The 27930-nt window shown below is 26.8% G+C and overlaps 1 protein-coding gene across 10 annotated transcripts in view; it reads right to left on the minus strand.

Moving 5' to 3' along the window:
- Positions 1 to 27930, minus strand: part of LOC100169531 (protein sickie) — a 70493-nt gene that overhangs the window by 33107 nt on the left and 9456 nt on the right. For 6 of the 10 annotated variants that reach the window (XM_016800420.2, XM_016800417.2, XM_029489021.1 and 3 more), the window contains exons 4-16: positions 26521 to 26573; positions 13533 to 13738; positions 13024 to 13121; positions 10713 to 10833; positions 10518 to 10639; positions 10318 to 10426; positions 10091 to 10247; positions 9782 to 10027; positions 9563 to 9722; positions 9105 to 9188; positions 8898 to 9003; positions 467 to 538; positions 28 to 103 (exon numbers count right to left, since the gene is read on the minus strand). In XM_016800420.2, the coding sequence (XP_016655909.1) occupies positions 28 to 103; positions 467 to 538; positions 8898 to 9003; positions 9105 to 9188; positions 9563 to 9722; positions 9782 to 10027; positions 10091 to 10247; positions 10318 to 10426; positions 10518 to 10639; positions 10713 to 10833; positions 13024 to 13121; positions 13533 to 13738; positions 26521 to 26573 (1610 nt within the window). Of the gene's footprint in view, positions 1 to 27; positions 104 to 466; positions 539 to 8897; positions 9004 to 9104; positions 9189 to 9562; positions 9723 to 9781; positions 10028 to 10090; positions 10248 to 10317; positions 10427 to 10517; positions 10640 to 10712; positions 10834 to 11031; positions 11443 to 13023; positions 13122 to 13532; positions 13739 to 23520; positions 23579 to 26520; positions 26574 to 27930 lie in introns of those variants that run through there. The other 4 variants (XM_029489022.1, XM_016800419.2, XM_029489024.1 and 1 more) reach the window with 4 other exon arrangements.

Below are 27930 nucleotides of genomic sequence, written 5' to 3' on the forward strand. Positions count from 1 at the left end.
CCCCTTAAAAATATGTAATCTTTATACCTTGATTTGTTGTTTGATTGCCAATTGACTATTTGAATCATTTATATTTGCATCAAGTCCATCGATTGAAATAATTCTATTATAAAAAAGTAAAACAAATAATAATTAATATAATGATACGCCATATTAAATATATGAAATTTAAATACATAATTAATTTAAATTAATAAACATATTATTGAACAATGAAAAAAAAAAAATGTGTAAATTTTAATAATTTCTATACCTATGAAATGGCTTATTATTTTATTTGAAATTTAACTAAAAACACTCGATAAGTTATACAGACAAATAAAATATAATTTTTAACAATTTTCTTGAAATGGTATTAAAATAAAAATGTTACCTAGTATACAGCTTGTTATACTATTATTTTAAAACTGGTCAATGAGTACCTAATACATTATATATGTTTTAAATGAAAGAAACAATATCTTACCCATGTTTTAAATGATTATTTAATGGTACAGTTTGTTTGCTGTTATTAATTGAACTTTGATATCTTAAAGATCTATAACACACAGTTAAAACTTAGAATAGTGTTTTAAAAATAATCTATATATATCAATATTTAAAAGTCTACCTTTAAACCATTGTTTATACATTTTGAACGATTACGGGGTAAATTTTTAGTATTTGACTAGTACAACAAAATCACAACCATAAAATATAATTTAAACGAAGTCAGATGGAAATTGCGGTTAAATTAAAATAACCAATAGGTAGGTAGGTGGGCGCATTTAAATATTATCTAACACACTACGCAACGACGACGATCACTAATCCAAAACGATTTACAACTACAACAGCACTGCAGGCTGTTTACCCACTACTGTGGACTGTGGTTTAAGCCTTAGGGGTGTGTAGTTGTTAAATCCCGTTCTTGCGTATATCGACACTCATTCAGACGGCACCTTTGTGCGCCATCTACCGTGTTGGATCGACAACTATAATAAGAGAAGGCGGATTGTTTACAATATTCAGCTCACAAAAGGCATTGTGCCGTTTGTAGATAAAAATATCCCGAGCGCAGCATTTTCGTTTTTGTATGCAATTTTATTGTTGAAAAATGTTTAACATAATAATATTGAAAACGAAAGATCGATAGAATGGCACATTGTTGTGTGGCGCGGCGGCTGTGTTCGTCAGTCGTCACTGCATTTGTGTCCAAGTAGTGGAAAGTACACGGTCGCCAACGTTGGGAAGGGTTGCGGGTGTTGTTCATGGTCTGGTGAAGGGTGGGGTGGACTGAGGAAATATAATCGATGAAGCCTAAAGGGGAATTCATCCCACCCGCGGGATCGCGAACAAAATTTAATGTTATTAAATGTTAACGTTTGACCAATTACTGTAATAAATTAGATATTATTATTATAGCATTATGCAGATATATTATGCGTATAGCCGTATAGGTAATTAAAACCAGCGAAAAACAAAGGTTAAAACAATAATCCTATTCTATTGTTAAAAAAAGATACTTTTTATAATAATGTGTGTACGCTTTATATTACATACGATTATGTATTTGGAAAATTAATTAAGTTCAACAACAATACCTACCAAAGTTCTAATTTGATTGTTTGAATAGCAATTGACATTATTTTACCATATGGGAATAAATGTACAAATTAAAAACGATTTTTGATTCTGAGCGGTTCAATGAATTATGTACCTATTGACTATAGTTATTGCAAAGATATGTCCACTAGGAACAGAAATATGCTTCAACTTTGAGGGTAGTTTATGGTAAAAAAATTGGATAAAGTTGGTACTTCGGCAAAAAAATTCGAAAAATAGATTGTTTTTGTAATTATATAATTAATAACCATAGACTTGAATTTTTCACCAAATATTTAAATTAGGTAGTATTTTCTAGATTTGTTATAATTTTAAAAATAATTTGGCTATTTTTGTGTTATTTTTTTTAGTTCAAACTAACCCACCCTAACATGTAAAATTATTAGTAAATACATTAATAGAAAAATAAAATGATGATACCATTTATTATACATACTATGTAGAATCAATGCTAATACCTATGGAAAATCAATATAAATATAAAATTAAATATCTTTGGAAATAAAGTCTGACAGATGGTTCAATCTTCAATTTTGAGGATCTGGTAGAATATTTAATTAAGTTCAAAGTTGACACTAGAGTGTTAAAAACAGGAAAATCCTAAGACTTTTAATAATAATCGAGAATAATAAACAAAAACATCGGGGAAACAAGAGTATTTACGCAACACCAGTTTTCAACAATACCAATTTAGTTTTTTTGTAGTAATTTGAAAGGACTAAATAATAAGCGTATAGACTTGACATTTTCATAAAACATGAAATTAAAAGTTTCAAATCGAATTTGGTTTTTTTTAGTTTTTTTTCTATTTATATTGATGCAATAGTGTTGTTTGTTGGTCAAAAAGTTTTGAAAACATACAACAAAGATCCTCGTACAGGTAGTTAGACCATTAAAAGTATAAAGTAAATATATATTCACAATTTTTTTTAAATATCTGAACTTTGAAGTTCAAATTTTGGCAAAATTGGATACTATTATAAATGTAGACTTTTCTCATGAACAGCGTATGTTATAATTTTCTATATCCAATGAAATTTTTAATGTATAAATTATGTACATAATTTATATAAGTTATTTATACCACAAACCTATTCACACAACATTTCTACAGTACGCGCGAGTGTCGCGACATTGGCGCATTGACTTGTAAGTTATAATTTAAATGCGATGTTTTTATCGAAAATTAGTCCAACTTCAAGTTTCAACCTATATAGTGAATTAAGAAAAAAAGTCCGAGGCATAAAAGTCAGCCGTAGATAAGCCCTAAGCCAAAAAAGTCCGGTATATTATATTATATACATAACAATATTTAAAATAATGTATTAAAAAAAAATTCAATGATTATAATTATATACTCAGTATCATAAACTATATAAAAAATCCAAATAATTATTACATAAAAATAAAATAATATATACCTTATAATGATTTCTTAATTAAATTGAGAATTAACTGTCTTGATTTAAAATATAATATCAATTATTATAATATTTTTCTAGTATTATGACTTATCTATTTAATTAACTAACTGTCGTCAAAAAAATTATATTTAAAAAAAATTAATTTTGTTGGGTACCTAGTACAAATAATTTTGTTGCAATAAAATTTATATTAATACTAATTGGAAGTTTGATTGTGCATCACATGGTATTTTTCCTTTCCTTTTACCTGATTATAAGTACCAGACTTTTTATGTTTCAGACTTTTCACCGTTGACTTTTTAACCACGGACTCTTTGGTAGTATACTCAAAAATTCATATTCGAATTTAAAACACGTGTATAATATATTATAACCGGTATTGTTACAGTCAACCGATATACGCTTCATTACGGTAAATTGAATACCTACCTATTTATTTTCTTAATACATTATTTTGTAATATATTTATTATTAAAAATCATTTTTTTAAGTCATAGGTACAATGGTACATAATATTATTTATCACCTGATCATATTAAACCTATATCATTTCACATTTGTATGGCAGTAAAGCAGTATTAAATTCTGGTTTAGGATACTATTTAATTAAATAAGTTAATAATTGTTTAATACTATATACCTACGTTACTATGGTTTATGGTTTATCAGCATATTATTATCATTATATATACAATATATACTATATACATATTTAATTTTGTTACGCATGGGCTGTTTATGAAAGATGACTCATTCAAAGAGGGAGTTCAATTACACCCTTTTCACGCACACGTCCTGTCCATAAAAAAAAGTATAAAAAAATAAAATATATTGGAAAAGCAAAAAAACGAAATGTACACAATGTCATCTAAAATTTCGAAATCGATAAATCCTACATACGCAATATAAATATATTATGTTTAAGAATAATGTTATTAATGATAAATAATCCTCACTACAATTAAAAAGAATTCTTTTATTGCAATTGTATAATTTTAATTATTTTTTGGTCAAATATATGTTAAATACTTATGATATTTTGTATTTCTCTTAAATTTTATTAAGGAAATCATTTTACTGCTTATTTATAAAAATACCATATTTTGAAAATAATAAAGTCTAAAACACGTTGTACGCTTGTACCAGTAGCGTAATTTGGGGGTAGCAAAAGTACAAAATTTGCAACTGAAATTTCCATATTTATGGTTTTTTGTTAGTAAAACAATTAAACTAGGTAGTTATTATTTAGTTATGAAAAAAAAAATTCATTATATTAAAACATTGTTGGTTTATATAGGTAAATCTAGTGATGTCAAAATGCGGCATTTTTTTTTATTTTTTATTATACGTATGTATTAAATATTGTATAATACTGTTGTATTTAAGTATGGTATAATAATTTGTTGTATTACACACATTTTATACGGCATAAATAAAATCATGTATTAAAAAAATATGCTATTTTGAAATTACATATAAAATTTAAACTTAATTACTCAACCATTGTCCATTTCCCGTTTGAAAATTGAATCTTATAACTAATTAAAAATGAATACAATTATATAAATAAAAATTTGTTCATTAAGCAAAATGCATAAAATGTCAATGTTAATTTGTAATAATTCAAATAATTGTTTTTGTAAAATTAATTAATTAATTTGTATACTAAATAAATTAACCAGTACGGCAAATTATTATTATTTTGTGAATTAAATTATACATGTTGCTTCATGTCTTAGAATTCCAAGACAAGTATAAAAAAGTGTTGTTCAAGGAGTAAAATATTAGAAAACTCGAACCTCAAATTACTCTCCAGGACAGTTTCATAAAACCGATTAATAAACTTTTCATTCTAGACCCACGAAAAATCGATTTAAATTCTGTTGCAAATTACATTTCATATTTTTTACTTGTCCAGAATGTTGTAAATTATACAGGTACTATAATACTTTTTTGGGGCAAATTACAAACGCTTTTCAAAAATGTTGGTGTATATTGTACATCTAGTTTATATTTCGGGTCAATTTTTGTACCACTTAGCGAAAAAAATAAATTTTATACAGATTTAACACCATTGTATACAATAATTCTACACATCGTGCAGTATAATACCATGTACAATACGATATTATACATTTGTATAATTATGTTATACAAATTTACATCGCTAGATAGAACCGTAGATTTATTTTGAGTGGTCTAAAATAGCTACGATTGACAACACATGCATCACGCGCCGCGATGCCTACCTAATTATATAGGTACCTACAGAGTGTTCCAAAAGTTTCGTTTATATCACCTTGTATCTTTGACCTCCGTGGCAAATAATATATTTAAATGGTTTTTTTTTTGCATTTATAAGTATGGAAAGAATTCAATGGCAAAAGATTAAAATTTTTTGTTTCAAAAATTCAAAAATTATTTTTATGGAATAAGTTTTTTACATTTTCAAGATAGCTATTTTCTTAATCAGTTTTTTTAAAAGATTAAAAAAGTTGAAATTGAGTGAAAATCTACCAAATTGTTGACTTTGTATGCAAAACACGATTACACAAATTCGCATGATTTAATCTCAATCTCGCGGATTTTTTTTTATGACAATCTACTTCAAAGAAACCTGTTTGTTTTACATTTAAAAAATGATTTATACGTTCTCAATACATGATTAGTGATTACATAGTAAAATGTTACTCTCTAAGTCCCGAAATAATGAAAGTTTCAGACAAGCTGCAAAGCCATGGAATTAACTATTGAGTATCCTGCAGGTTGTCTAAAATCACGGTACCTACAATTTTATATCAACAGACTAATGTCTTGATTTTTGGAAACAGGTAAATTCTGTTATTCTATAGCTGTAATGTGTTGCAATTAAAATATTTTTGAATAGCTTCATCAATAATTTACAGACTTATAAAAAAAGTTCACTTTCCAATCGATATTGGATAAATTATGTGATTCGTGTTTTGCCTTTTGCTAGAATAATTAGGTATTATTCTAACGAATTTAACAACTTAATTTGTTCAATTTACATTCAATTTTAATACATTTTTTTTTTAAAACGGTTTTAAAAATATCGTCAAGAAAATGGGTATCTTGGAAATTTAAAAACAAAACTGCATAAACAATTTTCTTTTTTAAATTGATTTTTCTGATATTTAATTATATCTTCAATAGTTGTTAGTTTACTACTGTAAAAAAAAAACAGCATTTAAATAATATATTGATTTGTCAAGGAAATAATAATCTTGATTCGGGACTTATTGGACACACTGTACAGTGTACACCAAACTAATGAACTATAATTTATTATTTTGTTTCTTATTTATAATTCATATTTATTTATTTATTTCTACTATTACTGTTATTTTATGAATTAAATTCAAATTAATTTTGGATGGTTTTATGCAATCTTGTATAATTTGGAATGTTGGACAGCGATTTCATAAAAATATTATAATATGTATTTTAGTGCAATAAATTCAGTCTTATTTATAAGTACATATATCAATTTATGAAAATAACAATGAATCAATCATTGCCAACTTATAAAGGCTATTCACCCGATCTTATTTTATAGATGTCTCAATGACATGTGGAAAATTAACCATAAAGAGGACACTACCTGTGTAATAATGTGTATTGTCATTTTTCACTGTCATCACACACTCTACTATGAGCATTAAAACCCACTAAAAAATCACTCTGAGTAATTGTGGAAAACTAAATTTGTCTACATCATAAAACTATACCTATCAACAGAATTGTACGAGTTTAGAATTGCGATAACTTAATAAATTATAAAACTATATATCAAGTTTCAAATAATGATAAAAAAATTATTCCAAAACCTCATAGTTCTCTTATATTACCCACATAAAAATTGAGATTTTTTGCTATAGAATTAAAACTGTAAAAGGATTTATTTATTTTGAAATATAATAATTACCTAGTACAAACACTGAACAGTATCCTAACTCTTAAGAATTTCTAACGCATTATAATACTTGGTAACTAAATGCTACATTTAAAGTATATTTTTTGAACTAGTTTTTTTATTTTTTTTTTATTATTATTGTCATCATTATTTCATCTTGCAATTCATCATACCAAACTATAGTTAAGATCAAAATATCAAATAAACATAATATAATGGGATATTACAAACAACCATTAATGAAAATTCATTGTCCGCATATTATCATATTTAAATTATTAAAAAAAAATTAATGTATATCCAGAATAAATCTATGTTTAACAAGTGTACACAATATATTTTGTTCTATTATGTAATATAGTTGTTTCACTTTAAGTATTAGTGTTATGACATTTGTATTAGTTATTATTTTCTTTAAACAGTTTGTTATAATTGAATTTTGAAAATAATTCACAAATTTGATCAATGAAAATAAATTATTACATGTACTGAACTTATAGTCATGCATTCATTTACTATCAGTTTTAAGGTTATTAAAAAGTTGGGTAAAACTAGTTGCAAATCATAATATATTAAAATTAATCATTGGTGATTCCAAAAAGAAGAAATGCTCATACTTTAAATTTTTAATTAATTACAATTATTAAAATGTATAAGGTCCAAGGCTTTGCTCTGTTCTTTTGATGTATAATAACAATAATACTAATCATTGGTACTATAGTAATTGAAGTATTAAGTAAAATTAAAATGATTACAGAAATTTGTCTTGGAGTATTTTTAAAGTAATGTTGTCAAAAATGCATTTATAAGTGTATGAAGGAGGAATTTAAAAAAAAAAAGTTTTCAAAGGAAATTAATATCTGGGTCCCTTTCATTATTTAGGAGAGACTTCTAGTTTTTAAAAATTACAAATAAAGTTAAATGTTGTATGCATGTTATACAATTAAAAATTTACTTTTTAATTATAAATAAAAATTATATTATTTTTAAATGAAAAGTATTTATTGTCATTCTTATTATATGTTTATAAATATAATAATAAGAACTGTAAAATTTTAGAAATAGTCTAACCTTTTTCAGTTTAAGTAGGTTTTAATATTTATGAAATATTACATAAAAAAAATTATAATATTCTATTGATAAAAAGGTAATACAATGATTTAAAAGTACTTTAAACCATAATTAATATTAATATGAAAATTGTAAATTATTTTAAAAATATTAGCTTTGCATTTTGAAATTTTATTTTGAATACATTATTAAAATTGAAACACACTTATAGAGATTACTAAAATGGTCATTATGCAATCATCCAATGTAAATATGTTAAAACTATAAGTCATTAGGTAGCCCTAATCATTAGTTAAATACCTAAATACCTTTATAGCTATAGTACTCTTCACTTTAATTAAAGAATATATAATTTTTATTTAAATATGTATACATTCTATACTATACAAATGAAAACAAAATATATTCAGTACTTAAATTTCAATTTTAAATAGTTTTTATAGCAGCGAGTAATATTATAATATCTTATATTTTTATAAAACTCAAGTTTACTCTAATTTGACCAAGATAAAATGTATACGGTATACCTTAATATTATAGTACACAAGTACACAACAAAAGGGCGCTAGATTTTGATACATTGTTCAATTATTGCTGTTTAATTTTTACAGTTCAAGCATTTATGTAGTTGAGTCAATAGTCAATACCATAGGTACACAATATACTAATACTAGGTATATTTTATTTTTACATTTATCCTTCTAATTAATGTATTTTAAAAATAACTTTCATCTATATAGTCATATAGAAATACTTTTGATTAAACAATTGTCAATTACTTAATTATTAACAAAAATAAGAATTTAATTATAATAATAAAATACAATTGTTTTTGAAAATAGTCTTAATTTTTCTATACTTACTTTGAATCATTATATGCTGGTCCTTCAGACATGTAACCTGGATCTGTAGCTAGAATTTGTCGCGACTGAATATCATACTGAAGAACATCACCGTCCGATACATAACCTATGAGAAAAACTAGTATTAGTATCAATTGTTCATTTTTTCCTTACAATAACAACAATAGTTATGACTTTCTATTAGAAATAAATCAATTGTAATTTTACCTGAAGATTGTTGTCCATAATCAGAATCTGCAGAAATGCGTTTTTCTTGAAAATTTCCATTCATACAGTTATTTTGAGTTACTCCTATATCAAACAAATATTATAACTATTAGATGTGTTAAATTTATGGTATATCAACGTTTATCAATAATATTTATACTTTGGGATATAGAACTTTTATTATACATGTATCATGAACCGGTGAAGCAATAGTTACTTATTTTTAAAAGTGATTAGTGTATTATAATCTTGGGGGTCATATAATAATTATTATTTGTTATATTATATTATATCATAATTATTGTGAGTTTTCCAAAATACATACTTTTTAGTTTAATTAAATTTATTTTAAAATATGATTATAGGTACATTAAAGTTTATTGTACACTTTTAAAATTATGATAAGTTGGTGAACATTAATTTATAGTTTTTATGTATTGGAAATAACATTCCAATACCTAAATCTGATGGTATAGTCCGGTGTTGTGGTACAATAATTGATCTTTTGTATCCTCTTAATAACGGTTCCATTGGTTTTACATTTAATGCTGGATCGTCTTCTTCTGTAAATGAGCTTTGCTTGTCATGTTTTAATTCATTCAGAATTAAACTAGAAGTCTAAAATTATTAAATTAAATTAAACTAACTTGTAATTTAAGTTTATTTTTAGAACTTACATTTTCAGATTTTTTAGGTTCATTACATATATCAAGTGGTTTTACATTATTTTTTTCTAATGGGTCATCAACTTTTTTAAGTTCTGAATTTATCTGTTGCATTGGAGCTACACAATGTGTGGGTTTTGTCATTCCTTTGACAGTGGCTACTGGTTTTGGAATTCCAGTACCGCTGAGTCTAGATTGACTCTGGGATAATTCCATTGTGGATGAACTAATTAAGTCTTCTTTATCTGAATTTAATATCTATTAAAAAATAATAATAATTAAAACCATTGACAAAGTACCTAAATATGTCTCTATATTTACCTCAAAACTTTTCCTTTGTTGATTTTCACATTTGGGAGGTGTAGATGATTTAATACTAATTTTAGAAAGGCGTGATTCAGATGGTACAGGTGGTCGTACAATTTTTTTTCTTAATACTGGTTTTGGCACTTCTATGGAATTTTCTTTTTTTTCTAGGCTATAACAAATACATTAAAACTTTATTAAAAACTTTTTTTTTATGTATATTTTTAGAAAATTTAACATACCTAAGCACTGGTTTTGGTTCATTTGAAAGACTATTCGAGGAATCACTACGTTCTGAACGAGCAGAACTAAAACCACTCGAGCTAGAAGTTCTTTTAGTACTACTGATTACTAAAAATCATAAAATGTACAATATATTAGGTTTATCGTTGAAAATATTATATAAATATAGGTATAATAATATGTATTATTTATTAATAACCTTGTTTGTTGGATTTTTCCTTTTGATTTGAAGCTTTTAACTTTTCCAACAACGCACTATTTTTTTGTGCTGAACTGTATGGGCTAGCGATGTTAGTTTTAACAGGCATTCCATTTTTTTGACTGAAAAATAATAATGTACAAGTCAACATTTATTTAAGAGTAAATTAATATTATTGACTTATTATATTTTTACTTGGTGTTTTTAGGTGAAGCAACTGTTGTCCTAATGATATTTTTTGGTGATGGTATAAACGTGTGGGGACTAGTTGATCTGGAACTACTATTTGATGTACATTTGATTCCAGTGTATGGACCTATAAAAATTGTCATTAAATATAAAAATTATAAAAAATAATTCAATGTAAAAATATTCATTAAAAAACCATTTGAATATTATCACAGATTAAATAAGTTTTATTTAATCTGTGATATTATTAATTGATCAGTATTAAAATAGGAGGTAGGAAATATATTTATTAAATTAAAAATACAAAACAAATGTAAAATATTACATTGTGCATTAGTATCGTGAAAATAATAAGTTATTATTATGTTAGTGATTTTTTTTCTAGGAAAGACGGTAATAATTACTAATAAATATAAAAATTAAAACATTGACATAGTATGGCCAAGCACAACTTCAATGCCGACACAGTAGTACACCAGTACGGTACACATGTCACGGACTGCAGCCTACAGCCTACAGGCAAGACAGATAAGAACTGGAAACTCAAGTGAAACATTTGATAAGAATTGGAAACGCAAAAGAAACGTGTGATAAGAAAGCAACAGGCGTAAGGCATATTAAGCATTGGATGACGTCACTTCTAGGAAATGTGGGAAGGGTGTGGACGACTGGACTAAACTGAAGGCGGGTAATATAATTATGATTACCATTGAAATATAACAATGGAAGAAAGGGTGACTCGAACTTCAAAGTGAACTAGAAAACATAATGACATAACGTGGGTTGTAGGTATAATTTTATTCAATTAGTATTTAAATATGTTGTTTTTGGAATATTGTTAAGTTTGAAATATATGTATACGTTGTGTGTACAATCAACATTATATTTTGAAACGTGTTTGAGTATTTCCCGCTTTTATTGAATTATTAAACTTTTGAATTCACGGAATGAATACTATTCTTACCTCGACTTTAAAAATGTCATGCGTGGATATTTTTCAATCAAAAGTGTTATTTATTTATATATGTTTCCGGTTAAAGCGTACGTATAACAATGTATAACAATATATTATAATATAAAATTTTATCAAGATGAATTTAGAACACGTTACAATAAAATATAATATAAAATAATGAATTTTAAATTAAAATGTGTATGTGGGATTGGCGGATAGCGAAAATTACTTGTATAGTTGTATATAAGACTATTATAAGTATTCTAAAATAAAAACAAATTGTTCCGCGTGTGTAGAGGATCTTTTAGACGGGCAATGGACACTAATAAAACGTTAGGTAGGTAGTTAAGATAATATTATACTTGTTCGACGTTAAATTTTACCTTTAAAATATATATTTTTTTTCCGTCTTCAGAATATAAATAGGACTACGATCTTTAATGAGTTTCTCTATTGAACACCTATACCTACTTAGTATCTACTAAAGTACTAATGAACCATTAAAAAATTATATGATACTCCATAAGAATTTTTATATTCCAACTTTTCGAGATATTCTTATTTAAAATAAAAATAAAAATACAAGTTAAATAGACAAATAGTAAATGTAAACATCGATGAAAATCGATGGCAGATTTCAACAAATTTTCTCGAGTTGATAAGTAATAATATAGGTAAGTATATGGACACAGAACTACAGAAGGCAAAATAATAATATATGGGTAGGTAACTTAAGAACATTTTAACAGATAGGTAAGTATATTAAGTTGTATTAGGTACCTATGACAATACATATAGGTAGGATTAGGTACCTACTTCATACTTAACTAGTTTACTAACATCAATTTATAAAACAATTACTATCGGGTTCTATTAATTATTAAATACTTAATTTAACGGACAGATCACACAATTAACTAAAAAAAAATAATGTTAGGGTTTCAAACAAAAGTTAGTAACAAAAAATAAGTATATATTACTAAGTGAGTAAATATACGAATTTCCTGTAATCCTGTGTACTTATTGTATATATTACATTATTTACACTATGAAGAGACTTCAATATTTTTATGCGTGAACGATATGGTATATTGGTATCATAGTATAGGTATACCTAGTAGTATATATTAAATTATTATGTTAAAAATGTTCTACAAATATTTATCCCACAGAATAAAATTGATAAAATTAGTATTTAATGGACCTATGCATCTAAATATATTGTATTTATAAATATCATGTGTGTATTAAATATGGTAATTGGTAAGTTGGTACTATTATATGACAATAAAACTGAATAAAAGTTCCCACGTCCCACTCAAATGTACATTGAGCGTGGCAGGTAGGTACAGGTATACTCACTGTTGACGGCAGGTGTATTTTGCAATTGATGAAATCTCTGAGCGAACGGGGTCGGTATACTCGTAATACTACCTGAGTGTAGGGTGGGTCCAGGAAGCCTATACAACAATAGAAAATATAAATTAACAATAACTTCATCTAAAATAGTGTGTACATGCGCGTATATAAAGAAAATAGCGCATATCAAAACATTCAAAACGCCGACTATTGTCCATTGTAATAATAATATAATAAGGTGATTTTAACCGGAACCTTAATCTAAGTTCAGGAGACGTCGGGACACTCCTGGACTGATTGCGACGCGCACTGTTCGAATTCCCCATTGGAACTGAACACCGTCTGTTGGGGTAAAAAGGGATGAAGGGTCCACGCCCTTGCTACATCCACAATGACGTAATTTATTTTCATTTTTCCCCCCACTCTTCTAAACATCTTATATATATTATATTATTATATACTCTATTATTCGTTCTAACACAATTAATCACTCAAGTTTCGTTTAACATTACCTTGATTGCTTCATATCTGTAGGTATTCTGGACTTGGGACCCTCAGATTTCTGTTGTTGTTTCTGTTTCTGTTTGTACTTTGAAAGAGCGAAGAATAAACCCAGTATGGCTTTCAAGTTACCTTCCTTGACATCATGGGCCGTAATACCATCCAAAGCTACACCCAGTGTCTCCAAAAGGTCCAAACAGCTCTTGATATTTCCCAACTGGAATAAATAAATGATGATACGTTACTGGCTTAGTAGATCATATTTTTAATCTTAATTTATTACATTATTTGTCCATAGTTATCTACAAAAGTGTATTCAAACTCATGGTTTGAAAATCTATTCAAATATACCTATAATAATTGATACATTATTATATCATTATTAGGCATCGGTAGTTTGGTACAATTTTTTTTTTTTATTAATTAATGATAACTATAATTTAAAATATAATAATTAATAATCGATAAATAATTTAGAAGGTACCTAGTTAATATTTAAATATGTTTAGTTTTGTCTAACTCTAAATTATGCAGCAATATAAATTATAAATACATGAATATAGTTTTATTTATGTATATTTTTGTACGATAAAACCATCTTTGAGTTTACAACAAATTAAATTATATTTATAATTTACAAACATGAACCTGATAATATTTTTGTAGTAAATCTAACGGAACAAATTGAAAAAAACCACGTGTCATTTTAAACATGAACATTTATGACCCATCATAATATCATAGTTATACTCATGTCTAAATTATTTTAACGTACAATTTAGTTGATTTTTTAAATATAATACATTTATTTTAGAAAATATATTATTTTAAGAATTGTAATAATTAGTTTTAATTATTTTCTTGACGAAATTATCCCAGATAAGAATTTTTAATATCTTAACATTTATTTTATTAACACATTATGACTTTATCTTCTCTATTAATAATAAATAATTGGTGATTACTGATAACTGATAACTGGGAGGTAATTAACTAATTATCATATTGGGGTTTCAGTATCAAAGTATATAACTATCTACAAAAAAAATGTGTTGTGACTAGTGTTGGATATTAATATTTTTTTCTTGAATTAGTCAATTTACTACAATAACTGTTATAGTGTTATGTAATAATTGACTAAGTATTTCAGTTTTTAAGATTTAAATATTAAAACCTATTAACTAACAATTTATGAATACCTAATTAAAATGTTTAGTAAAAATATAAGGTTGTTTTATTTATACAACAATGCGTAGTGTAATTTGTTATAAATATACAAAATATCTACTTACTGACTACTTAGCTACCTACTGTAATTTAATATTTTCATAAATTATTCATGTTTTATTTGTTTAAACTACGAGCAAATTTGTTTACAACAACAAGACATTACATTCAAATTTAAATAAGTAAAAAAAAAAAAAATAATATGTATTTTATTTAATTTATACAGGAACGAGTAAAAATTCACATTAACAATTCTTCGTCGATTGAGCCGAAATTGGCACTTTCGAGATAAGGATAATAATTATTCAGAGCACGGCAGATAGTATTATGTTATGGTCTTAGTTCACAGGGAAAGCGAATGATAAATTATAACTATACTGTGTATAGAATATTGATTGATGAATTATCAATGAAGAAGAATTTGTTTGTTGTTTATAATATTCACAATACGCATAACGCATAACTGCACATACAAAATCGTTTGTATTTTAAATTACATAAATAGCAAAGATTTAAGATTACACGAGATTATATAATATGTTGTTTCACATAATTTTTGTACGTGAAATATAGGTCATATAATATACGTACATACTACATACCTAGGTCATAGGGTAATAGTATAATAATATATCTATACCTACTCTAGTACTCTATAAACAATGTTAAATTCAATGTGGTAGGTACAAATAACGATTTCTGCACAGTGTTCACACTTTACAGTATACTATGTAAAATGGATTGTTTTAAAACTAAATTCAATCCCAACAATAATGCGTGAAGTTTTTTTAATTTAAAAAAAGTAAATGACAACTGCTTAAACTATACCTATATTGGCTATTACAATCTACCTGGACCGGGTTAGTCACCGATATGGCGATATTCTATAATTGTTAAGTAGGTATATACCTACTATAGGCTATAATAATCTTTGGTATTTTAAAACAAATAGAGTGTTTTGAAGGTTGTTTTAAATTAATCGAGAATAAGGTAAAAAAATTATCTGTAAACTGACAGAAAATAGAAAATTCTTTATCTAATGGTTTTACAAATGTTAGCCTATTAAAATACGCGGCACCTACCTATACCTACAAAATATACCAATATATTATTATAATTTAAAACAAATCAAAAACCACGTTAAAAACACTTAATAACGTTATTATTTTTATTATCATCACATAACGTAAAGTTAATTTTATAAAATATTGAGGAGAAATTCGAGTTAGGTATTCTATAATATGCTGTTTACTCATCATATAATAACAATTAGTTAAAATACCATGTGTTTATGTTTAGATGGTTCATATACTTAATAACATAGAATATAGAATCGAATAATTGATTGAATTTTTCTAAAAACTTTTCACATCGTATTTATTCTAACATACAAAAGTTCTAACAGTTTACTTCTCATTAGTACGTTCTCGCTTTGAATATGCTTCACTAATTTGGTACAACGATTCTGTCTTCGAAACCCATCAATTAGAATCAGTACAAAATAATTTTCTACGATATTTAATATTTATTTTATAAGTGCGATTTTCAGAGATTTCGGCGTTATTGTATGACAACATTTTATGTCAGGTTAGGATAGATATTTAAAACATATAAGACAATTGAATATTCTTATATTTTTTATATTATCTTACTAATCATAATTTAGATTGTCCAGATCATCTTAACAAAATTAAATTTAAAGTACACTCATTTAATACTAGATTGAAAGATACAAGATTCTATGCAGAAAATACCAATAAAGGGATAATCAATTATTCTCCCCCATTAAAGTAGGTATTCATCATATTTTTTAATTTTAAATATCTGGAGCCATTTAAATTAAGCTTAAGAATAACAATATTCTAAAACCTATTTCTTATTACCTATATATTATTATTATTGTTATTATTATTTTAAATAATGATAACTTGTAATAACTTTACAGCTTAAAAAAAATAATTTTAGGTCCGTTTTAAAATCTAACTATTTTGGTATTTAACTATATTTACTAGAAATGCTTTTTACTCGACAAAGAACTCGAACTACAATGAGCATATTGCATATTATAATGTAGTTGACTATACTTTTGATTAAAAAAAAAGTAATCATATAGTCAGTGAAACCCATGCAATGCGCAATACAAACGAAACAAGTTTTATTCGAGTACATGCACTTTTTCGCTATATGAATGTAATGACCAATGGGCAATGAACAAAAGAGAACAAAACAATGTATAATGAAGTTTATCGGTCTATCCTTTTTTTTTGTTATTATCTCATTTACGATCGACTAACTTAGAAGTTAGAGCCTATATTATTATGTATTATTTAACAGTAACTATAATTTGATAGAACAAAACCACAAAACGAGTAACAGCGTCCTTGATAAATGGTAATGTTAATGTAGAATATTATACTTTGTTTCTATTGTTTAGGATTTTTAAAATTATTTTATTTTCGCAAAAATAAATATACGTCATTTGTAAAGTTAAATATAATGTGAAGTAGCAACAATTGATATTTGGAAAGAAAAACAAAACGCACTTGACAGTTTTACTAATGATTTAAAAACGTCTTTTAAAATTATATAGGTAGTAGGTAAATGTATTATGTTGCACATGAACATAAAACTATTAAGACATACATTTGAAAGGTTAGAAAATCCTTAGACACTAGTTATATATTATGTACTATTGAGTCATAATCCAAGTAAAATTGACTGTGTTATAAAAAGCAAAAAAGTGTATCCGTCTCCCTGATTTGCCTCTACGCACCTAATCTAACTGTGGTGTATAATATAGTATATACCTAGTATATACACAATACACTATACGTATATAAATGTATACATTTATGACCGAGATCGTTTTTTCATACATACAATATTTAATTGTAATTTATGTGGTATAAAATATCTAGTATGCTGTATGCTACATATATAGCCTTGAACCAATTGAGTAGAAAATATCGAATTCCCAAATAAATTAAAAACTATGTGACGTTTATAACGATATCTACGAAAATCGAGACAATCGTACATTTTGCCCTATACGTCAGGCTAAAAATAAATAGTATATTTTTAATAAATAATAATATGAAAGTCGTATTAAACGTTTTTAAAAACAAAATGAGCAAAACTTTATTTTCAAACATTTTAGTTTAACGTGAAAGGTAAAATATATTAATGATTTAGTTAACTATATAGGTAGCTGTATATATTATAGATATATAAATACTTTAAGATTCAGAATGACATAAAAATTAATTTTGTGTAAAAGTATATAATGAAAACTACAAGTTGCCTAGTTGGCTGTGAAACTGATGTCAGTAGAATGTCTGAACTATATTTTTATATAATTTTTCAGTTCATTAGCTTTTGTTTGCCGGTAAACCTAACATTATAGAATTTAGACTTTCCTACCATATTTTGTATGATTTATAACCTCCTTGAAGGAGTTGAGTAGCTCGATAATCATCGAGTGCTGGTTAGCGAAAGCTCGGTGACATAGTATATACACTTTAAAATAAAATAAAAATGTAATCTCTCGATTTGATTTGAATAATAAATTTAAAAAAAACCAAGACGCGATTCATGCAGTCATTGTTACGTGTAGCCTTACTCAGGGTATTCGAAATGCGACTTGATTAATTCAGAATAATTTTTATGGAATAACGTTGTAGTATTATACAGAGTAATTCACTAAGTGCATGCTAACCCCCATTTCTTTCTTATTTAATAATAAATTTATTCAAATTCTGATTTTTGATATTTTTAAATTATATGCTTAAATAGGTACCATATTTTCAAATTCTAGATATTTGTCTGTACTACCTACGGTACTTAATAGTTATATTGTATGTATAGGTATATAGTTAATGTATACCTAATATAGGTATGTAACTGGTATACCTATAATATGTATTTAAACTACTTTTTCCGATATCGAAGCGCGCGTATATATAATGTGACGACGTCGTGTCTTCTTATTATTTAAATACTTAATTTAAATAATAATTAAATTCTTCTAAATTTTTAAAAGGTTCGTTTGACACCAGATCATACCTATTAGGATTTTTATCTCGGTCTGTTTTTATATGATTACAAAATTGCAATAAATTGTATTACACGTTCCACGATTATATACATGATATTGTTATCATATATTTATATCATCTTGTAGGTAATATAAGATGATTTCCAGTATCTAGGTACTTAGTACACATAGTTCGAGCTCTTCGATCGTCTACTCGGCTGTACCGCTAAACTAATTATATTTTAATATTAATTAATAGGTGTTTAGGAGTATTAAAAAAAAAAAAAAATTATAAAAGTATCATTGTATCAAGTTAAATCAAACGTACCCATATGACCCAAGGCGCAACGACCTCAGCTACAGCTTCAGCACGACCAGTGGGAAATATTTTGAGGTTATAGGTCACTGGACCGCCGCAAAACAATTGTATCCATATAAGGTCTTAAATTATTTATCCAAACGTATTTTGAGTATAATACCTTATATTAAAAGTGTTCTAACACTCGTTTGTATAATTCAGGAGGTTTTTAAACTATATATAGCGATACGCGTAATAATGATTATTCTTTTGTTCGGAATAAAAGTGAAATTCGATTTTGAGTTATTACGTATAGGTTATTAAAGTAGCTAAACTTATAAATAATAATAATTAATGGCTTTAGCTCCAAATATCGTTGCACCATATGCAAACCGTATGGGTACGGTAATGAATGAAATATAGCTGATGATGTTGTGGCGCCGAGAACCTTTATGTTTTTACTTTTTATGGTGAGGCTGATTGTATTATTTTTTCTACCTCCAGGGAGTCCCCAAGCCTTATAAATATCATACAATAATAATGTATAATTATAATGTACCTAGTGGTTAAGTTAAGTATATTTGGGAATTCGGGAAGGGTAAGGTTAAACTTACAAAAAAATTAATTATTGTTTATTATCACTTTTATACTGCAGTGTATAGTACATAAGGTATATTGTTTAAACTTTAAATAATTATAATTAATTATTAATAGGTATGCAATTTTATACCTACTTGATTTACAAAAGTTTCTATCAATTAAAATTAAAAGTTTTACTAAAATGTATATAAAAAGAAAATTCCTCGGTCTAGACAAATGTATTAAGAAAATTGCAATTATACATGCGTTTTTAGTGAAATAAACCTAACTATATAGCTAGCTGGTAGCAGTGTAAAATTATTATCTGGGTAATATTTTCGGAAATGATCTCTGATTCCAAGTCGATATTAGCATATTATATCATGTGTATTTTATGACTAGAATAATTATATATTTTAATTTATATAATTTTATTCAAAGAAAATAAAGCTTAATGTTTAAATAATCTAGAAGTATGATATATAAGTAAAAATAAATCTATAATTTTTTATAAAGCTATAGGTAGTCTATAGCCTATAATATTATTAAGAATATTTGATTTTGCTATTAATAGTTTTAAGTTTATACACTTTTTTCGCTCGAATGAAGTATTCATTTTATTATTGTATTGATCTTTTCATTCTATACTCCTGTATCTTTATATATATTCTGTTGGTACTTCATAAATTGCATTACATGAGATAATTAAGGATTAAAAGAATGCAATAGGTTCTATATAAAAAAAATTCTCTTACAGTGTATATTATTCGTTAGAATCGTCAGATATGGATGGAAACAAAATACTACTTTTTTCTACTAGCTATACCTAATATGTCTTATGTTAATGCTTTAGTTGAGTTTAGTTTTTTTTTCAAATAATTCAAAACAGAATTTGATTTGTTATGAGTGTTTTTTTTCTACATCAAATTCCAAAGTGTTTCTTTTTGTAATATAAGTACTATGTAGGTACTCAAGACTTTATGGCGAGGATCCCATACTATAGAATTCAAGACAAGATATAGTTCCATTTTTAATTAAATACCATTTTATAAACAGCTATTATATTAAATAAATATAATATTAGGTATCTACAATTATTACAAAAAATTAGCACACTATACTTAGAGTATTGTCATTTATGGTCTTCTAAAATCGAATATATTTATAAACGTTTACCTAATACGACCAGTATAACGGACTTAAATTATTACCGTTACAATTATATAAGGAAGTTTTCGTGCATGATTTTCACATTAGCTAATATTGTTTTCGCATTATAAACGCAGAGAAAAGATCCTTTTTTTCTGAGACGAGAAGCAGACTACAATGATGTGGACCGCATAAAAATAAATACCAAGGTTATCCGTGACAAAATTGACAATTATTGTTCTCTCTCTGTGTGTATATCTCTCTCTTTCTCTCTCTCTTGTTCTGTTAATGGCTGCAAAGATGAAGTCGCAGGTTTCCACGCGAAACGTGACAATTGGTGTTATTTGGCTACTAAAAATGTTGTCTAGGTACATTATTTATTGTTAAGTTAAGAATCTCGTCTAACCACAGACATCAAAGCAGTTTTGGTCCCAGTGATAGCATATAATCTATTTTAAACTTCAGCGCGATAAAAATTGTTAAAGTTGACACAAGAAGCACGATCGAAATAAAAAAATTGTAAATATAAATGCAGTTATTATTAATGCAATTTATTTTGTATACAAAATGCAAACGTATATGGTGTCAAATAGTGTCATTTCATGTTATGCTTATGCGTATACCTACCTAAGCTGTAATTTAATATTATATTTCCTTATTTTATATTTTGTTCTAATTACTTAAACTTAAAAAAAAAAACAGATTCATAGATTGTATTTTTTAAATAATTACTATAGTATTCAGTACATTTGTTACTTATTAAATATATTATAAAAAATAATAATTTAATTATTATTTTTCTTTAAATATTTATTCATGAAATACATATTTTTTTATCAATTATAATTTAAAACAATGTTAGTACAAATATTATAGTACACATTTATTGAACAATGAGCATATATTTGTGTACACTTTATGTATAGATATACAATAATATGTCAATATGCATTGTATTATTGTATGCATAATATTATTTATAATAGGTATATAATATGGTTCTTAGAATTTGTATTCTATAATAGTACATGTAATATGCTGGTCTGATAAAAACTAATTCATGAATAACTTAATTGTTACTAGTTTTTAAATATAAACAATAATTAATTTAATGATACAAACATAAAAAGTTCTGATACCACGAGAGAAGGTCAGGCCACTGGGACGTGTATCTTTATATATTTTTGAAAGCAATGATGAATCATTGAAGACAATTTTGAATGGAATTCAAAATATCCAAAATGGTGAAGATTTTGTTAAAAACGTTTGCTATTTATATTTTTTCTGAAATTTTCTTGTAAAATCCTGAACAATTTAATATATGAAAAAATGTCCAATCTATATATGAAGGAGCTGCAGGAAACTTTTTGAAAATGTTTTATACGTAGAAAAGTGTCCATAGAAAATAATCTTAAAACGAATAGTTCCATTGGCCTTTTCAGAATCTTTAACCCAAATTCGCAATTTTTATAATCAAAAATAACGGTAAACTTATTATAATGTCAGTATTTATCTCAAATAATGGCGTAGTCGAGATAACAATATGATTGATATATGATTGTAATAATAACAAACAATATCAAATACGAATTATTTTTATTTAAAAACCTATACTTACAATCTACATAATATTGTCTAGGTTTTATAATAACAACTTTAAATTGTGTTTACTCTGACTTTAATGGTGGGCAAATTATTGCAATAAGTTTTGAAATTATTAGTATTAAACAAATACGCATTTAATAAGAAGGAAATGAGTATTAATTTAGAAAGAAAATATGTTATAGTAATCCAAGGAATTTAAAAATTACATTCTACATAATATAATATAGGTGTAAACAATTACATCCTAATATCCCATACTAGTATATTCCTATACAGTATACACTATACAGTAGGTATACACATTATACGATTGATGCATATATGAATTTAAATCTAATCAGTAATTGAGTAATAAGACTTGCTATATAGTTTACTATATTAACTTACTAATGTTTCATATGGCTTTTAAATAGATCTGTTATTTAAGACGAACTAGTCGAACTACAATGCACTTTTTAGTTTTTTATTTTAATATAAAATAATATTCAAAATTATAAATTATAATACTATATAAATGTATATATGGTTTAATTAAAAATATATAATATAATATATTGTCAAAACTTTTAAAAAGTATTAAAAAGCTCAAATATTTTCAAAAAAATAAAAAAATGGCAAATTGAAATTATGAATTGTATACAGTGAAGATTACAAAATATTAACTCGGTATAGTCTCAAGTAAAAATGTATTACTTTAAAAGCTGATATAGTAATTATAAAAATAACCATAGGTACTAAAATATTAAAAATTAACTTTTTTGTTATTATAAAAAAACTGCCAATAACGTTATAATATTAACCAAACATTTTTGTACTTAATGCATTTAAGTGAGCATTAAATAATTACAGTTCTGTCGTTTAAAAATATTTCAGTATACTTTTAAAAATGTTTGAGTACTCAATCATTGTCACTCAAAACATTTTCCTAAAAAATCCTTAATGATTACCTAATCATATGTATTTTTAAAAAATGTGAATATATAATAATAAGTCTAATATTATAAATTACTATATATTATTTACGAGATATGTTGATTTTTAGTAGGTTAAAATTAAGTAAGTAGGTAGATAGTAGGAACTATACTTTTTTCAAAATGTTGTTACTTACTTTATTTATGTATTATAACGTATATTATATTGCATTATCCGGTCGTCTGGAATATCCATTTGTATATTATTTACACTAAGAAGTAGGTGGTACAAGCACAATTTTATTTTAAATATCTTCAAAAATAAGAAATATTTTTTATTCACAAACGGATACGCGATTTTACTATTTTATTTTTCATACGAACACGAGAACCGGTCTATCCGCTGGTACAGTTCACAGCACACTGTTTCTCCACGCTATATTGTAGACCGACACGGACACCGACAACATAATCGTATGGCAGCACCCACTATTATTATTTTTATTATTATTATTATTATTATTGTTTTTTTTTAACCGTTCCGTGTGCCTACTTATAAGGATTATTATAACGTAATTTTAATTTTATCGATTGACTGTGCTACGTAAATTTAAACTTTTTGTGTCATAAACAAACAATAACGCGTGCGTTTGAAAAGAAAAAAAAATGTAAATAAATATTTTTTAAATTTTAAAGAACAACTTTCGCACATTTCAAGTTTCAACATTAAAATATTATATAGTTAATGTTTATACCGTTTGATGTACGTAACAAAAATAAATACAAATAATAAATATTATAATGGATATAGTATATTATGTATATAATGTTTATATAATAATTATAATATTATATAGGTTCCTATTAATTTGAGAGTTTGTATAAAATGCTATATTTGTTACTACCTATATATAAACATTACTACATACGTGCATAACAAATTAACATAAAATATGTACACTTGACATTGACCGTTTTGGTAGGTCAGTTTTATTTAATAGCATAGGTAGGTATATGGTTTCCTGAACTTAACCGCTTGTAACTGTACACCTATATAAACAATAACAAATCAATGGGCAATAAATAATAATCACGACATCACATGCATTTTGAGGACTCGGCCTGGTAACCCTCGTGTATTGATTTAATATACAATTACGGTAAATCACGAATGAGCGGTTGTTCGGGTAAATATTTTTTTCGTTATGATAACGGAAAAATTCTATACATAATAATATTACAGACGGAAATCAGAGTTTCCATATAACGAACAATATAAATTGAATGCATTCCCTGCAACTTCCATGTTCTATAAATAATAGTCTATACCCGTATAATGTGTGTTATAAACTAGAGCAGACAATTGCATACATTTGTGATTTGCATATATTATCGGCTGGTTAAAATAATAGCTAATTAGTACTAACATTTGTTATTGTTATATTAATCGTCTCTCGCGATTCCATGTGTACACATAATTTTAGGATATGTTTTAAACCGTTTGCATTGTATAAAGATCATTATGATGTAACTTGTTTGGAATAATTATTTATCGTAATATATTTGCTCATGACTCGTTTGTAGCAGTAATCTACTAATATTAGGTAAATACAAGAAAAATCCGAGTAAAAAAAGATGATATCTTAAATTTTTGTTTCATATTAAAATAAAATTTTAAAATTTATTTAACATTTTTAGTTTAGAAAACATATACCTACCCCACACTCAACACGCATAACGATTTTTAAACGAGTAATTGTATTTTTAAGTGAAACGATTTATACTAATTAACTATTTAGACAATATTAGTTACGCATATTTTTTCCGATAATGAACGCATCCTTACAACGCATGTTAGCGTATTACTATCTTGGACATAATATGTATAAATTCATTCATATTTTATTTTTGTTTTCGGTGAAATTATACATCGGATATAAAATTACGATAGCGACCGTTTGCCCTAAATCTGCCGCAGTATAACCGTTCGGAAAACGATCGGTTCCGAATTCTAACTGCATCGTGCGGGTGTATACCTATAATGTATTTAGGAAGGAAACGAGAATATTGTCAAGACATATATATATATAAATACGTGCTCGCAGAAGTATAATGTAACACTTTATACGTGTCATAAACACTCATATTGGGACAGGTCGTTTAGTGATTTCCGTTATTGCACATTCGTAATTCAGATAGGAACAGCGTTCGCATTTTGTTCCGCACAATGTGTAAACTGCGGTATTATTAACGAAGTCGGACTGCACACCGCACACGACATTATACCTATATTTTAGGTGAGCCTGTCGATGACAATAATTATAATAGTAATAATATCACAGACCACTGTCAATGATAATATAGGAATACGATATCACAGTACGTAAGCACACGATTTACGCGGTTAGCTTTCTTTCGGATACCTAAACAGGCTACTACACATTAATATAATAATATATAGGCTACCACCTATATCCCGCGTATCTCGGACACGTCGTCGTCGTCGGTGGCTCCAGTTGGAGGTCAGGTGGGTCGTTAATCGAATAATATGTAAACTTCTCCACGGCGGCCGTTTAACCTTCAAAACGGAGCCCAGAAATGTATATAGGTGGGTTAGTGACTTAGTGTTTGTGTGTGTGTACTGTATATTGCATGGCTATAAAGCATAAACAAAATGCACGCAGGAGTTTTGTAGGTCAGATGGAAGCGGCTATAATACATATTATAATATATACTTGTAATTATATATACTTATGTACGCGTGAAACTGGTTTGGACACGCGCTTATCATTGTCCCGAGTCAGCTGATCGGCGGTTAAGTGTGTTAAAACGTATAGGTACAACAAGTGTGTCCCCGGCCATACGCGAGTATCTTAATACATGTATAGCTGAGCGCGTAATATTTAGATTTATCAATTTTCTTCCACTCCTCACCCTCGGCATCATCCACCCCTCCCGCCACCCGTTTAACACGTCAGTCCGCGTCTCGGAAGTCTATATACGGTCGCCGCCGCGCCGATAAGAAATTATTGTAGGTACACACGCATTACACGCGATAATCCTCGATTTTATTTCGTTTTTTCTCGCACCTGACGTAATAGAAGTAATGCATTCGTATACACGATGCGTACATAGGTATGTATGTATAATACGAGTACCTATATATAATATTATTGTAACAACACTACGCTACTTACCATTTGTAAATGGGTCCTTGGTTTCCTGTTCACGTCCGGCAACCGATGATTGCCTGAAAATACGTAAAAGCGACGGGATATAATGTCTTATATGGATTTTCGGGATTTCCGCGTCCAGTATTATACGGTACGTCGTAAAACCGAAATGCCATAAAGAAACCTGTCACAGTGCCAACGGTCGAGTCAAAATTATATTGTTGATTACTACGTTTGTACATGCTATTTATTTCCTATACCTCATCGAACTCATGTGTTCGAGTTCCTCGACCTCCGTACATTTATAATATTATTATGTATGATATTTTTTTATTGACTCAAATAGTGTGTTTAATAACTCGGAAATTTTTTTTAATCTTTTTTTTTCACCAGAAAAGCAATAAAATTTATTTTTTATAATAAAAAGATTTAAATTACATTATCTGCGGTGTTAACAAGAAATATATAATGAGCTTATGTTAGCGTTATATTATAACAGTCTGTGTCAATGCGACAAGAAATTAGTCAACTGCGATTGTTTTCCTTTAAATGATTCGAAAAAAAACATGTACGAGTTTATGTATAAATCAATATAATGATCAACTTACTATAGAATCGGCAGAACTGCAAAAGTATACCTACGAAAGGCTATAAAGTTATAAATATTAACTATTAAGTACTTAAGTACTAAAAGTTATACATTTTAGACGGCTATAATAAGTTACAGAATATAACATGATCTTTAATTTTAAATTATTTGTTAACTGAATCGTACATATTTTTTTTATACAGGGGTCCCGGGAACATAAATTATCGAGTAATTTTGTGCAATACAATAACTAATTATTCTCTACTCGTAAACCAGGGAGTCAAAACGGGTTTCAACCCGGGTTGTAAAACCCGGGTTACACGCAAAAAAATTTTATCGGTTTTAACACGAAACCCGAAACCCGCAAAAAATTGTACCCGGTTTTTAACACGAAACCCGAAACCCGCAAAAAAATTTACCCGGTTTTTAACACGGAACCCGAAACCCGCAAAAAATTTTACCCGGTTTTTAACACGAAACCCGAAACCCGCAAACAATTTTACCCGGTTTTTAACACGAAACCCGAAACCCGCAAAAAATTTTACCCGGCTTTTAACACGAAACATGAAATCCTCAAAATTAACTGAACTGTATACACTTATAAGTTATAATAAGTAATAACTAATATAATATGAAATTATAATTATCTCAACCCAGAGGCCAGATTGCCAGAACCCAGTCATTGTTCTCTACTTTCAGCCCATAGGGGTAATTATTTATTTTGTAAAGACTTGTTGATTTTCATATTTATTATTGTATACCTAGTTGGCTATAAATTTTAATATGACAGATATCAGTATTCGAATTCGGGACTCGGGTATTTTAAACTATAATTAGTATAGTGT

The sequence above is a fragment of the Acyrthosiphon pisum genome, chromosome A2 (genome assembly GCF_005508785.2).
Source record: "Acyrthosiphon pisum isolate AL4f chromosome A2, pea_aphid_22Mar2018_4r6ur, whole genome shotgun sequence".
Taxonomy (NCBI): Eukaryota; Metazoa; Arthropoda; class Insecta; order Hemiptera; family Aphididae; genus Acyrthosiphon; species Acyrthosiphon pisum.